Raw genomic sequence first — 12985 nt, forward strand, 5'->3', positions numbered from 1 at the left:
ATGAAAAATGTTGAAGTCTTGGTTGCACAGAAGACATTCTGGCCCCAATATTTACGGAGTGGGGGAGCACAGTTGGGCGGGGGGATCCCGGGAACACAGGTCCTTTCTGAATTTAACGGCAGGACCGCATTGTCATTTAAAAAAAATTCATTTCCCGCCTGGCTGCCAGCCAGTTTGACAGGCTGGCTGGCTGTTGGGTGGGAAAGCCAGCAGTAGAAAGCCGCAGCTGGAGACGGCATGGTGGGGCGGGGGATTCGAAGAGCGGCAGCGAGGAGGGAAAGATTGTGCGGTGGGATCGGTAGACCGCAGGAAGGGAAGCAAAGATCGCAGGGCAGAAACATAGAAGATAGGAGCAGGAGTAGGCCATTCGGCCCTTCGAGCCTGCTCCGCCATTCAACGAGATCATGGCTGATCATCCAAACCCTAGCACCCGGTCCCTACACCGACAGCCATCCCACCCAAGCCCTATCCCCGTAACCCCGTAACTCCACGTATTTAATCCCCCCTAATACTAAGGGCCAATTTTTATCATGGCCAATCAACCTAACCCGCACATCTTTGGACTGTGGGAGGAAACCGGAGCACCCGGAGGAAACCCACGCAAACACGGGGAGAATGTGCAAACTCCACACAGACAGTCACCCGAGGCCGGATTTGAACCCGGGTCCCTGCCGCTGTGAGGCAACAGTGCTAACCACTATGCCACCGTGCTGCCACCAGAAGTGGGGGGATCGGACCGACAATCATAAGGGATTGTGGAATAACAACAGAAAATGCTGGAGAAAATGCTGAAACCCCTCCAGCATTTTCTGTTGTTATTTCAGATTTCCAGCATCCGCAGAATTTTGCTATTGTATGAGGGATTGTGGGTTTGGAGGGCGGTGGGTCGGACATTGAGATTTCGTTCATGAACTGAAGAAAAGTTATTTATTGCAGAGAAAGATGCATGTAGCCTTTCTTTTATATACCTTGGCTATGAATGAATTTACAATATATCTTTTGCACTATATTGATGAATAAGATAGAATGTAAATTCATTCTTGAGCTTCAAACCACTACCATAACAATTTAAGGACAGTACCTTAACCACTGCATTACCATGCTACAAATAGCAAATCTTTATTAAAAATTAATTGTGACCTTTAATTACTGAAAATGTAGCATAACATTGCCCATACTTGTAAATTGGTTATTGTTGAGGTACAGGTGCTCAAGATGCCTTGAAACGTAGAAGGTTTTAGTTAGTTGGTTGTGTCCCAGATTCAGCTCCAATATTTTTGAGAGGTTGAACACACTATATGGAACTTGTTTCAGCTTATTGCGTGTCATCCTTAATGAGATGAGATTTGGAGTTTTTCTGAAGTAATTTGCTGGGATAGATGATATAGAGTTGTTTTCAACTGAAAGCTGCAGTAGAGAAGGTGGAAGATCTCCTGGCATGGATTTGAGCTTGTTACTGCGCAGGTTTAACTGCAAGAGATTCTTCATTTTTCCAAGATAATTTCCCTTGACGGCACCATCAGGGAGTTGGTTATTGCCGAGATCCAGAATTGTAACATTAATTAGAGTACGAAAAGTGTCAGCAGGCAGCTTAGTAATCTTGTTGAAACCCAAAGCAAGTCTTTCAAGGGTGTTAGGTAATGGAGCTGGGACTTCTTCAAGTTTGTTGTGTTCCAGATTAAGGCGAATCAGATTTTTGAGCTTGCCAAATACACCTTTGGCTATCTTAGAAGACTTTAATTTATTGCGACTAAAATTAATTTCTTGAAGTAATGTTGCATTAATGAAAACACTTTCTGGCACACTTTCTATCTCGTTGAACTGAAGATAGAGATATCGCACATGTGCTGGGATATTTGGAACATTTTTGAGTTTTCGATTATCACAGTACATAGCCAAAGGAAACGATGGTATGCACCGGCATTCACGAGCACACTCTCTGGGAAAGGTTCTATATAGGTCAAATTGTACAGTAGTACGAATACGTCGTTGATGTCGTAGAGGTGGAGCAAACGGATCATCATAGTTATCTTGACAAAGAATGTTTACACTGAAGAGAAGTATTAAAATTGCCAGCCCTGTGATGAAGGCCATTCTTATGGTGACGGTTTTGTCTCTATTGAAATTAAAATGAATGCAAGAAAATGGACAGTGAATCATGTAGGAACACCCAGTTGTTGCAACAAAATGAGCAGTAACAATGATGCACCCCTCCAGTACAGAAACAGGTAAGATTCATCCTTGTACAGATTGTATTCCTTAACATCCTGTTGGAATGGTCCGGCACTGAGTCAAAAATAACTTAAGGGACAACCTCCCTTTAAGATGTTTTATGACAATATGATGTAACAGTATCTCAGGCATCCCATGTGACCTACCCTGCTTTCAGGCAGTATATATATGCCTTTTTTCCCCAGAACAAGGTGAATATTTGACACTTTTGTATGAGCACTCCACCATCAAAACTGAAGGGCTTATGTTACTAAAACTCCTAAGTTCATTATCATACTGATGATAATTCCAGCCAATAATTTACTTTGCTATTTTTCAGGCACTGCTAGTTCAATCTCTACCTTAATATCGCATGCTGGTATAATAATACAAATACTGCTGGCCCTTCCTTTGAGTGGAAGGAACCATAGAAACATAGAAGATAGGAGCAGGAGTAGGCCATTCGGCCCCGCGAGCCTGCTCCGCCATTCAATGAGATCATGGCTGATCATCCAAATTCAGTACCCTGTCCCTGCCTTCTCCCCATATCCCTTGATCCCTTTAGCCTTAAGAAATATATCCAACTCCATCTTGAATATATTTAATGAATTGGCCTCAACTGCCTTCTGTGGTAGAGAATTCCACAGGTTCACCACTCTCTGGGTGAAGAAATTCCTCCTCATCTCTGTCCTAAATGGCTTACCCCTTATCTTTAGACTGACCCCTGGTTCTGGACTCCCCCGCCATCAGGAACATCCTTCCTGCATCTAGTCTGTCTAGTCCTGTTAGAATTTTATAAGTTTCAAAAGGTTTGCTACGTTCTCAATTCAAGACCATGTCCGGCGCTGGCTCTACCACCCGGGAGCTTCCTACCCAGCCTTCACTGAACATCCCACCAAGCAGACTACCTACTCCCAGAAATCAATTAAGAGTCTGGATCTGACCAATCAAATGAGGAGGAGAATGATGTTGACGTGCCAGCTTTCGCTGACCAAGCACTTCACAATCACACAGCATCCCAGGGAGTTAGGAAGGAGACGCATAAGTAACCCCCAAGCAAGCAAGATCTACCAGATCCATTGTACCACTGCTGGCCTGTTACACATTTCACCAGCTGCTGACTTGACAGTGTTTTTAGTGTTCATCCACCATAGCAAACCTCTATTCATTAAGTCCAGATTGCTGGACTTATTAAACAATCAGATGTTTCCATAGTATACAGCATTTCACCAAATTCGCTGAGCTGGCTTTCCCAACTTGTGGGTGTCCTACCTACACACTGTGGCAAAGACTGCCCACTGATCCATTATGAATCAATTTCTACTCCTGATGGAACACCTATTCCAGACTTTTTTTTTGATGCAACAGCAGGCTACAATCGATGCCATACGCATTCGAGCAGAGTTGATTCACAGGGAATTCTGCTCCATCGGTTGGCTTGGCTGGATTTGACAGGGTTCCTTCGGAAACTGCTGCAGCAGCTATTGAATACGACTTTTGATGTAAAAGGCTCTTTAGGGACCCGGGTTCGAATCCGGCCTCGGGTGACTGTCTGTGTGGAGTTTGCACATTCTCCCCGTGTTTGCGTGGGTTTCCTCCGGGTGCTCCGGTTTCCTCCCACAGTCCAAAGATGTGCGGGTTAGGATGATTGGCTATGATAAATTGACCCTTAGTGTTAGGGGGATTAAATACGTGGGGTTACGGGGATAGGGTGGGATATGTGTTGGTGTAGGGGTTACGGGGATCGGGTGGGATATGTGTCGGTGCAGGCTCGATGGGCCGAAATGGCCTCTATCTGCACTGTGGGGTTTCTGTGATTCTGTGATTAGCGAGCAAATTGCCGAGTTGCCCTAAGGCCACACAAGTCACCTGTAGAATCTCCTCTGCTACAAATGGTTTTAGAATGCCAAAGCCTGGAATTATTCAGGCTGTATGTACAGATAATTGGGTAGCTGCAGTTAATCTAAATGTTTCCTACTTTTGCATTACCATTTAGTAATATCATCGGAGATATCGCTGATTCAGTTTTCAGGGTCACAGCTAACAGTACAGGGTACTCCTATCAGCCTTTCCTCAGCTCCCAGGATCTTCATAAAATATCTATTTCTCATTGCAGTGCATTTCAGAATATGGCATTTGTACGGTTATCCATACAGTCACTAGGCACTTACCATATTCCACGAGTTGGCTTCATTGTCAACAATAAAAAGTCTCCTCTAGAGCCAAAGCAGGACATAATGGCCTAGAAATTCAGTTGGTAGCGCCAGCCGCTAGCACCTTAAGAGGGCGATAAGTGGGACGCGAAGCGGCTAGCGCCCGGGCGCGGCGCGATCTGCGCCTCTCGGGAACCTGAGTGAAGAATTAGCGGCGGCGCAAAACCGCAACGTCCGCTCAGCTGCGCGCGCAGATCCTGACGTCATTTCATGGTGCAACACCCTTGGTGCGCCCCGAACCGGAACTTCAGTGGCGCCCCCCTTTCCGCCTGGCGCTCGCAGCGACTGGTTGAGTGGAACGGTCCCCAGTCGCTGTGGGGCTGGGGTGGGGGGGGAGCTATTTAAAGGGGACTCTTCCTGCATTCTTTGTGGTAGCCATTTTGGACAACTCCTGTGTGAGAGAGAAAGAGATTTGCAGAGAGACAAAGGGAGAGAGCTTTCTGCTTTGACTCAGCGCTCGCACAGGTACTTCTGGCTTCAGCCCAGAGCTTTACAGTTGGATTGATTTTTCAGTGCTATAGCTTTGAGTGGCCACTTATAATGGGGGCTGCAATGGGTGGAAACGTTGGGTTTCTCCATTGCATTGAAAGGGCTCAGAGACGCCGAGAGAGAGTGCCAATCATGGCCAGATGGAGGAGGGCCAACAGGCGTCGGCAGAGGAGGCCTTACCCTCCCAGGGTATACCGCCAGCACTTCTCCTACCTCAACATGTCTGAGGAGCAGTGCATTCGGAGGCTTCGATTCAGAAGGGAGGTGGTCACTGAGATCTGCCACCTGCTTCAGAGAGATCTGTAGCCTCAGCTGAGGAGCAGGACGTCTCTGTCAGTGGCAGTGAAGGTGACAGTGGCTCTGAAATTCTATGCCACCGGCTCCTTCCAATTCGCTACTGGGGACATTGCCAATGTCTCCCAGTTCGTGGTGCATTGCTGCAACCGCCAGGTCACGAATGCGCTCTTCAAAAGGAGACGTCAGTACATTTCCTTCCCCATGACCCTGGACAAGCAGCAAGAGCGTGCAATGGGATTTGCAAGAATAGCGGGCTTCCCCATGGTCCAGGGCGCCATTGACTGCATGCATGTGGCTTTGTGGGCGCCTCTAGAGAATGCCGAGGATTACCGCAACCGGGAAGGGGTACCATTTGTTGAACGTGCAGTTGGTGTGTGACCACAGGCAGCTCATACTAGCTGTCAATGCCCGCTTTCCAGGCAGCAGCCACGACGCTTTCATCCTGCGCCAGACTTCTGTGGCAGACATTTTCGAAGCCCCGGCTCACCCAGGAGGCTGGCTTCTCGGGGACAAGGGCTATCCTTTGTGCACCTGGCTGATGACCCCGCTCCGTGCGCCCACCACCCCAGGTGAAGAGCGATACAATGACAGCCATCAAGCGACCAGGAACATCATTGAGCACACGATCGGCATGCTAAAGCAACGGTTCCGCTGTCTGGACCATTCTGGGGGAGCCCTACAGTACTCGCCTGAGCGAGTCTCCCATTTCGTTGTAGTGTGCTGCATGCTGCATAACCTGGCTATCCTCAGGACTCAGCCAGTGCCAGCAGACATTGGAGGACCACCGGAGGAGGAGGAGGAGCACCAAGACGGGAGGGAGGCACAAAGTGCAAGGGCCGTCCGTCAGCGGCTTATTGCAAGTCGGTTCTAGGCCCCCTCTCAGGGAATGGCTTGTGCTATTGAAAGAACATGAATGGAGCCGCTCCGCAAACCCTGAGAAAGTGCAAACATGCACAATCTGAATAAAGAGAATTATTTATTTAACAAACTCTGTGCCCTTCCCGCATGACAAACAAATACAGAGAAACCCCCCAAAAAACAGTCAGATACATAACTGGCTCTCACAACCTGGAGACAATGAACAAAAGAGTTAAACAAAAATGACCATGATCCTCGGCCTTCACAAAAAAAAACCAACATTTTGCCACACCTCCTACTTTTTGGCCTGCGAGGGTGATCTGCCTTGCTTGCGAGATTGGCCCCTTCCCGCCCTGCAGCTCCTCCACAATGGGACCCCAGTGGCTGCAGCAAGGCTGGGGGAAGGCTGCTGAGGGTCAGATAGTGAGTCGGCAGATGCCCTTGGGGGACGGCCTGGACCAGCTCTGGGCCTGGAGGCCCGGATGCTGACTGCTCCAACTCTGCTTGGGCAACAGCAGTCTGTCCTACGGGTGGTGGCAGCTGCAGTGGAGGAGTGACAGTGTTGGTAGCAGGAATGTTGCCAACACTGTCGACAGAGCACAGGCACTCCCTGGTCGGACGACACACTGGCACTCGCACGGGCCAGCACTGAAGCATGCGCAGCAATCTGCTGAAGCACAGACTGCTGGCCTGCTGCGGCGCGGTGAGGGCCCCGGCAAATCCTGGCCGATCCAGCGAGGGTGGCAGCAGTTAGTGCTCGTGTGGCCCTGATCTGTGTCTGCATCAGACCAGCCAGTGACTGCATGGCACGACTAAGCACTTGGCTGGAAAACGCCTGTGCTGCACCGAAGTCCTGCAGACTCCTTACCTGTGCTGCACCGAAGTCCAGCAGACTCCTTGCCTGTGCTGCCCCGAAGTCCTGCAGACTCCTTGCCTGTGCTGCCCTGAAGTCCTGCAGACTCCTTGCCTGTGCTGCCCCGAATTCCTGTACACTCCTTGCCAGTGACTCTATGGAGTCAGGCATCCTTGCCACTGCAGCCATGAGCTCAGTGTGCCTGCGCTCTGCCTGGGTGCCCATTTCACCAAGGAGCCGCACCTCCTCTGCGCTCACTGTAGCAGGACTGGAGGCCACACTCACCCGCCGGGGAGAAGGCCGCCGAGCTTCCCTACCCCCCCCCCCCCCCTGCGTTGCTGCAGCCCGCTGGGCCCCGGAGCTTCACCCTCCTCAGACCCCCCCCCCCTGCTCCCCTCCAGGGAAGACGTGTCCCCATCATGGCCATGGGCTGCCTCGGCTGAGGGTGGCACTGATGTTCCGGCTTCCTCTTCCTCCTCCTCGCCTTCCGATTCACTCACAGTGCCAGCTTGTGGGCCCGCCTCCTCACCTGGCGAATCAGCATGTGAAAGCAGGCAGGTACAAGAGTTGTTTTACTGTGAGGACAGGGCGGCAGCAAGGGAGGCATGAGTGCTGCAATGCACTGCATTGGTTCGATAGTGGCAAAGGATGCTGGTGTGAGGCACAAGTGGAAAGAGAGAGGTCAAAAAGGTGATGACCTTACCATTGCTGTCCAAAACGGGGTCGGCATCTCCAGTGGCGACGGGGCCAATCATCCAGCCTGCCATAATCCGCTCCACTCGCTGCTCCAGATCGCTGAGGTCTTTAAGTTCAGGACGGCCTCCGCCGGTCCGTTGTTGCTGCCTCCTATTGTGGGCCAGCTTGCCCTGCAAGAGAAAGGACGGGCTCTGAGTACAGTGCCAAGCCCTGATCTTGCCTGCACTGCCTCCCATGGTGGAATAGCCCTGACAGTGTCAAGCCCTGATCTTGCCTGCACTGTCTCCCATGGTGGAATAGCCCTGACAGTGTGTAAAGTGGTGAATGTGCATGTGATTTTCATGAGAGTCCCATAGGTGTTGGATGAGGGCTGGGCATTGGGGCTTTCAGGACCCTTTGGCCATAAAGTGAGGTGCACATGCAGGGATGAAGAGGATACTGGAAAGGGTACTCACCCTGACAACCCGAGTGAGGTCGTTGAACTTCTTCCTGCATTGCGTTGGTGTCCTATGGACCATGCTGCTGGAGGTCACTCTGTGTGCCACCTCCCTCCAAGCTTTTCTATATTCGCTGGGCAACGGCCTCCTGTCACTGTCAGGAAAGAGGATAGGTCGCCGGCGCTCCACTGTGCCAACCAGAACCTTCAGGGCCCCCTCACTGAAGCGCTGCGCTCGCTCCCTGGCCTTCTCCATGGTCGTGGGCGTTACGATGTCGCAGCAGGTCTGTGCAGGCCTAGAATCAGGGCTCCAATGTGCAGGGCGTGGCTGCAAGCCAAATCGACCCTCCCCCTTTAAGAGGTGACCGGCGCCAGCGTGTCTGCCTGCAATCGCTAACTCGCCGCACCTGTGCTGCACCCGCCCTCGGTGGTATGCCTCTGCTCGCCGGCTTAGCACTTTAGGATAGTCGTGCACCGCCTACTTTAGCGCAGCAGCAACCTCTTGGGGCGATGCAACTCAATTTCGGTGAAGGTGGCGCTAAGTTGCACCGGGCACTAAATTTAGCGCACGCTCGACTGTAGCGCCCCAAACATGGCGATATGAATTTCTAGGCCAATGTCTATAGAAATCTACATGTTGTGTCCTGCTGAAGGTGTACAGTGTCTTTCTGAGACTATAGTTGGAGTACAAAAAATTCAAAAATGGGTTTAGAATGCATGTACGTAAACGCACAAAGTGTGGTGAATAAGGTTGGTGAGCTACAAGCACAATTAGCCGTGTGGCAATATGATGTTGTGGCAATAACGGAAACGTGGCTTAAAAACGGTGAGGACTGGGCACTTAATATTCAAGGGTACAAGGTGTTCAGAAAAAATAGGGAAGGAAAAGGGAGGTGGGGTGGCAGTGCTGATTAAGGAAGACATTGTAGTGTTGGAAAGGGAGGATGTTCTTGAGGGGACAAGGACAGAACCCATTTGGTTAGAGTTGAGGAGCAAAAAGGGTTTCATCGCGCTATTGGGGGTATTCTACAGGCCTCCAAATAGTGAGAGGGAGGTAGAGGAGCAAATCTGCAGGAAAATCGCAGAGATATGCAAGAGCTAGAGTGGTGATATTGGGGACTTTAATTACCCAAATATCGATGGGGATAATGCTAGGGTAAAGGGAAAGGAGGGGGAGGAATTTCTGAAATGTGTTCAGGAGAATTTCCTTGACCAGTATGTTCTTGGCCCAACTAGGAAGGAGGCATTGCTGGATCTGGTGCTGGGGAATGAGGTGGGCCAGGTCGAGCAAGTGTCTGTGGGAGAACACTTGGGTACGAGTGATCATCGTATCATAAGATTTAGATTAGCAATGGAGAGGAGCAAGGAACAATCTAGAGTGGAACTTCTAAACTGGAATAGGGCTAACTTCAGTGGGATGTGAAAGGATCTAGCCAGAGTAAAATGGAACCAAAGACTGACAGGGAAAACTTTAACGGAACAATGAGAGATCTTTCAGGAGGAGATGTTCCAAGTACAGGCTAGATACATTCCAACAAGAGGGAAGGGTAAGGGAACCAAAGCAAGGGCTCCTTGGATGACGAGGGAGATAGAGAAGGTGATGAAACAAAAAAGAGGGTGTATGATGAATGTCAGGTGAATTCTTCAAGGGAGAATAAGTTGAGAAGGGAAGTGAAGTTGAAAATAAGATTGGCAAAGAGAGAATATGAGAGTACAATGGCGGTTAACATAAAAGGGAACCCAAAAATCTTCTACCGGCATGTAAACAGTAAGCTGGTAGTAAGAGACGGGGTGGGGCCTATTAGGGACAAAGAAGGTGATATATGCTTAGAGGCGCAGGGCAAGACTAGAATACTCAATGAGTACTTTGTATCTGCGTTTACTAAGGAGGTGGATGCTGACAAAATATCGGTAGAAGTGGAAAAGATAGAAGTAATGGAAGGGGCGAAAATTGATAAGACAGGATGGACTAGAAAGGCTGTGCATGCTTAGAGTGGATAAGTCGCCTGGTCCAGATGGCTTGCATCCCAGGTTGCTAAGGGAATTGAGGGAGGAGATAGCGGAAGGGCTTGCCATAATTTTCCAATCTTCCCTAGATGCAGGGGAGGTGCCTGAGGATTGGAATGTGGCAAATGTGACACCATTGTTCAAGAAAGGGTGCAAAGACAATCCTAGTAACTACAGGCCGGTCAGTTTAACATCAGTGGTGGGTAAAGTTTTAGAAACAATAATCAAGGAAAAAATGAACGGGCACTTGGAGAGGTTGAAGCTAATTAAGGAGAGCCAACACGGATTTGTAAAAGGCAGATCGTGTTTGACTAATCTAATTGAATTTTTTATGAAGTAACAGGGAAGATTGATGAAGGGAATGCAATGATGTTGCCTACATGGATTTTCGGAAGGCGTTTAACAAAGTACCACATAGAAGGCTGGTTAACGAAATTGAGGCTCATGGAATAGGTGGGTCAGTGGCAGCTTGGATAAGGAATTGGTTTAAGGACAGAAAACTGAGTTGTGGTAAATGGCTGTTTTTCAGACTGGAGGATGGTAGACAGTGGTGTTCCCCAAGGGTCAATACTGGGGCCACAGCTTTTTTTGATATATATAAATGACCTGGATATTGGAATACAGAATAGAATTTCTAAATTTGCCGATGACACCAAACTTGGGGGTGTGGCAAACAGTGATGATGATACCAATCGACTGCAACAGGACATAGAAAGGCTAGCAGAATGGGCAGACAAGTGGCAGATGGAATTTAATACAGAGAACTGTGAGGTGATGCATTTTGGCAGAAAGAACAGGGAGAGGCAATATACACGTAATGGCACAGTTTTCGAGCGTGTACAGGGACAGCGGGACCTGGGAGTTAATGTGCATAGATCCCTGAAGGTGGTGGGACATATTGAGAGAGTGGTTAGCAAAGCATATGGGATCTTGGGCTTCATAAATTGAGTACAAAAGTAGAGAAGTTATGCTGAAGCTTTTTAAAGCGCTGGTTAGGCCACAACTGGAGTATTGCGACCAGTTCTGGTCACCACACTTTCGGAAGGATGTGAAGGCACTTGAGAGGGTGCAAAGGAGATTTACCAGAATGGTTCCGGGGATGGAGGATCTTAGCTACAAGGACAGGTTGGAGAAGCTGGATTTGTTTTCATTAGAGCAAAGGAGGTTGAGGGGTGATTTGATAGAGGTGTACAAGATTATGACGGGTTTGGATAGGCTAGACGGGGAAAGGCTGTTCCCACTAGTTGATGGTACAAGGACTAGGGGACACAGATTTAAGGTTTTGGGCAAGAGATATAGTGGGGATGTGAGGAAAAACTTTTTTACGCAGTGTGTGGTGAGGACCTGGAACTCGCTGCCGACGAAAGTGGTGGAAGCGGACACACTCACTGTTTTCAAGGGGAGACTGGATAGGCACTTGAGGGAAATAAACTTGCAGGGCTACGGAGATAGAGCGGGGAAATGGGACTGACTGGATTGCTCTACAGAGAGCCGGCATGGACTTGATGGGCCGAATGGCCTCCTTCTGTGCCGTTATGATGCTATGCTCTATGTACAGTTTTGGCTATTGCAAAGTAAGTCATCCAGGCCCTTGAGGCAGTGAAGAGGAGAGCAACGAGGCTAATCACGTTAGTTTAGCCAGTTATGAACACACCTTGAAGGGGGAGTAAGCTCACTGTGGTCATGCCTCTTTGCCAAGCCCTTTATATGACTTAGATTAAGCAATTGTTGACAAGTTAGTTTGTAGAAGGTGCAGGACTAGAGCATTTTGATCATCAAAGTGCCTTGCACATTGCAAGTGGTCCTCTGTAGGTCCCTGCACAATGTCAGGTTCCATATGTACGCTGATGACACCCAGCTCCACCTCGCCACAACCTCTCTCGACCCCTCCACTGTCTCTAATTTGTCAGATTGCTTGTCCAAAATCCAGCATTGGATGAACAGAAATTTTCTCCAACTAAATATTGGGAAGACCGAAGCCATTGTCTTTGGTTCTCGCCACAAACTCCGTTCCCTAGCTACCAACTCCATTCCACTCCCTGGCAACTGTCTGAGGCTGAACCAGACTGCTCACAACCTTGGTGTCGCATTTGACCCAGAGATGAGCTATTTATGCCATCACCAAGACTGCCTACTTCCACCTCCGTAACATTGGCCGCCTCTGCCCCTGCCTCAGCTCATCTGCTGCTGAAACCCTCATCCATGCCTTTCTTACCTCTGTAAGAAGTCACACAACACCAGGTTATAGTCCAACAGTTTTATTTGAAATCACAAGCTTTCAGAGCGCAGCTCCTTCGTCAGGTAAAGTGGAGAGATGCATAAAGACACAGCTTATATAGTCAAAGAATAATGCCAGATGATTGCCTCTAGACTTGACTATTTCAACGCACTCCTGGCCGGCCTCCCATCTTCCACCCTCCATGAACTTAAGCTTATCCAAAACTCTGCTGCCCGTATCCTAACTCACACCAAGTCCTGTTCACCCATCTCTCCGTGCTCGCTGACCTACATTGGCTCCCAGTTAAGCAACGCCTCGATTTAAAAATTCTCATCCTTGTTTTCAAATCCCTCCATGGCCTTGCCCATCCCTAACTCTGTAACCTCTTCTGGCCCTACAACCCTCAGAGATATCTGCGCTACTCTAATTCTGGTCTTTTGCGCATCCCCGATTTTAATCGCTCCACCATTGGAGGCTGTGCCTACAGCTGTTGAGGACCTAAGCTCTGGAATTCCCTCCCTAAACCTCCCTGCCTCTCCACCTCTCTTTGCTCCTTTAAGATGCTCCTTAAAACCAACCTCTTTGACCCAGCTTTTGGTCATCTGCCCCAATATTTCCTTTTGTGGCTTGGTGTCAAATTTTGTTTGATAACGCTCCTGTGAAGCGCCTTGGGATGTTTTCCTATGTTAAAGGCGCTATATAAATGC

The 12985-nt window shown here is 49.1% G+C and overlaps 2 protein-coding genes across 8 annotated transcripts in view; one reads left to right on the forward strand and one right to left on the reverse strand.

The window, feature by feature from the left end:
• Positions 1 to 12985, forward strand: part of cenpp (centromere protein P) — a 333753-nt gene that overhangs the window by 126558 nt on the left and 194210 nt on the right. The gene's annotated exons all lie outside the window — the stretch shown is intronic.
• The window catches only part of omd (osteomodulin), a 30706-nt gene that overhangs the window by 4694 nt on the left and 13027 nt on the right, over positions 1 to 12985 (reverse strand). For 4 of the 6 annotated variants that reach the window (XM_086001810.1, XM_086001808.1, XM_086001809.1 and 1 more), the window contains one exon: positions 1179 to 2116. The exons of 1 other annotated variant lie outside the window; for it this stretch is intronic. In XM_086001810.1, the coding sequence (XP_085857936.1) occupies positions 1179 to 2094 (916 nt within the window). In that variant the 5' untranslated portion in view covers positions 2095 to 2116. Of the gene's footprint in view, positions 1 to 1178; positions 2117 to 7624; positions 7785 to 12985 lie in introns of those variants that run through there. One more of the 6 variants, XM_086001811.1, reaches the window with a different exon arrangement.

Source organism: Somniosus microcephalus, chromosome 11 (genome assembly GCF_052327205.1).
Source record: "Somniosus microcephalus isolate GS21.2 chromosome 11, FLI_Smic_1.0, whole genome shotgun sequence".
NCBI classification, from domain to species: Eukaryota; Metazoa; Chordata; class Chondrichthyes; order Squaliformes; family Somniosidae; genus Somniosus; species Somniosus microcephalus.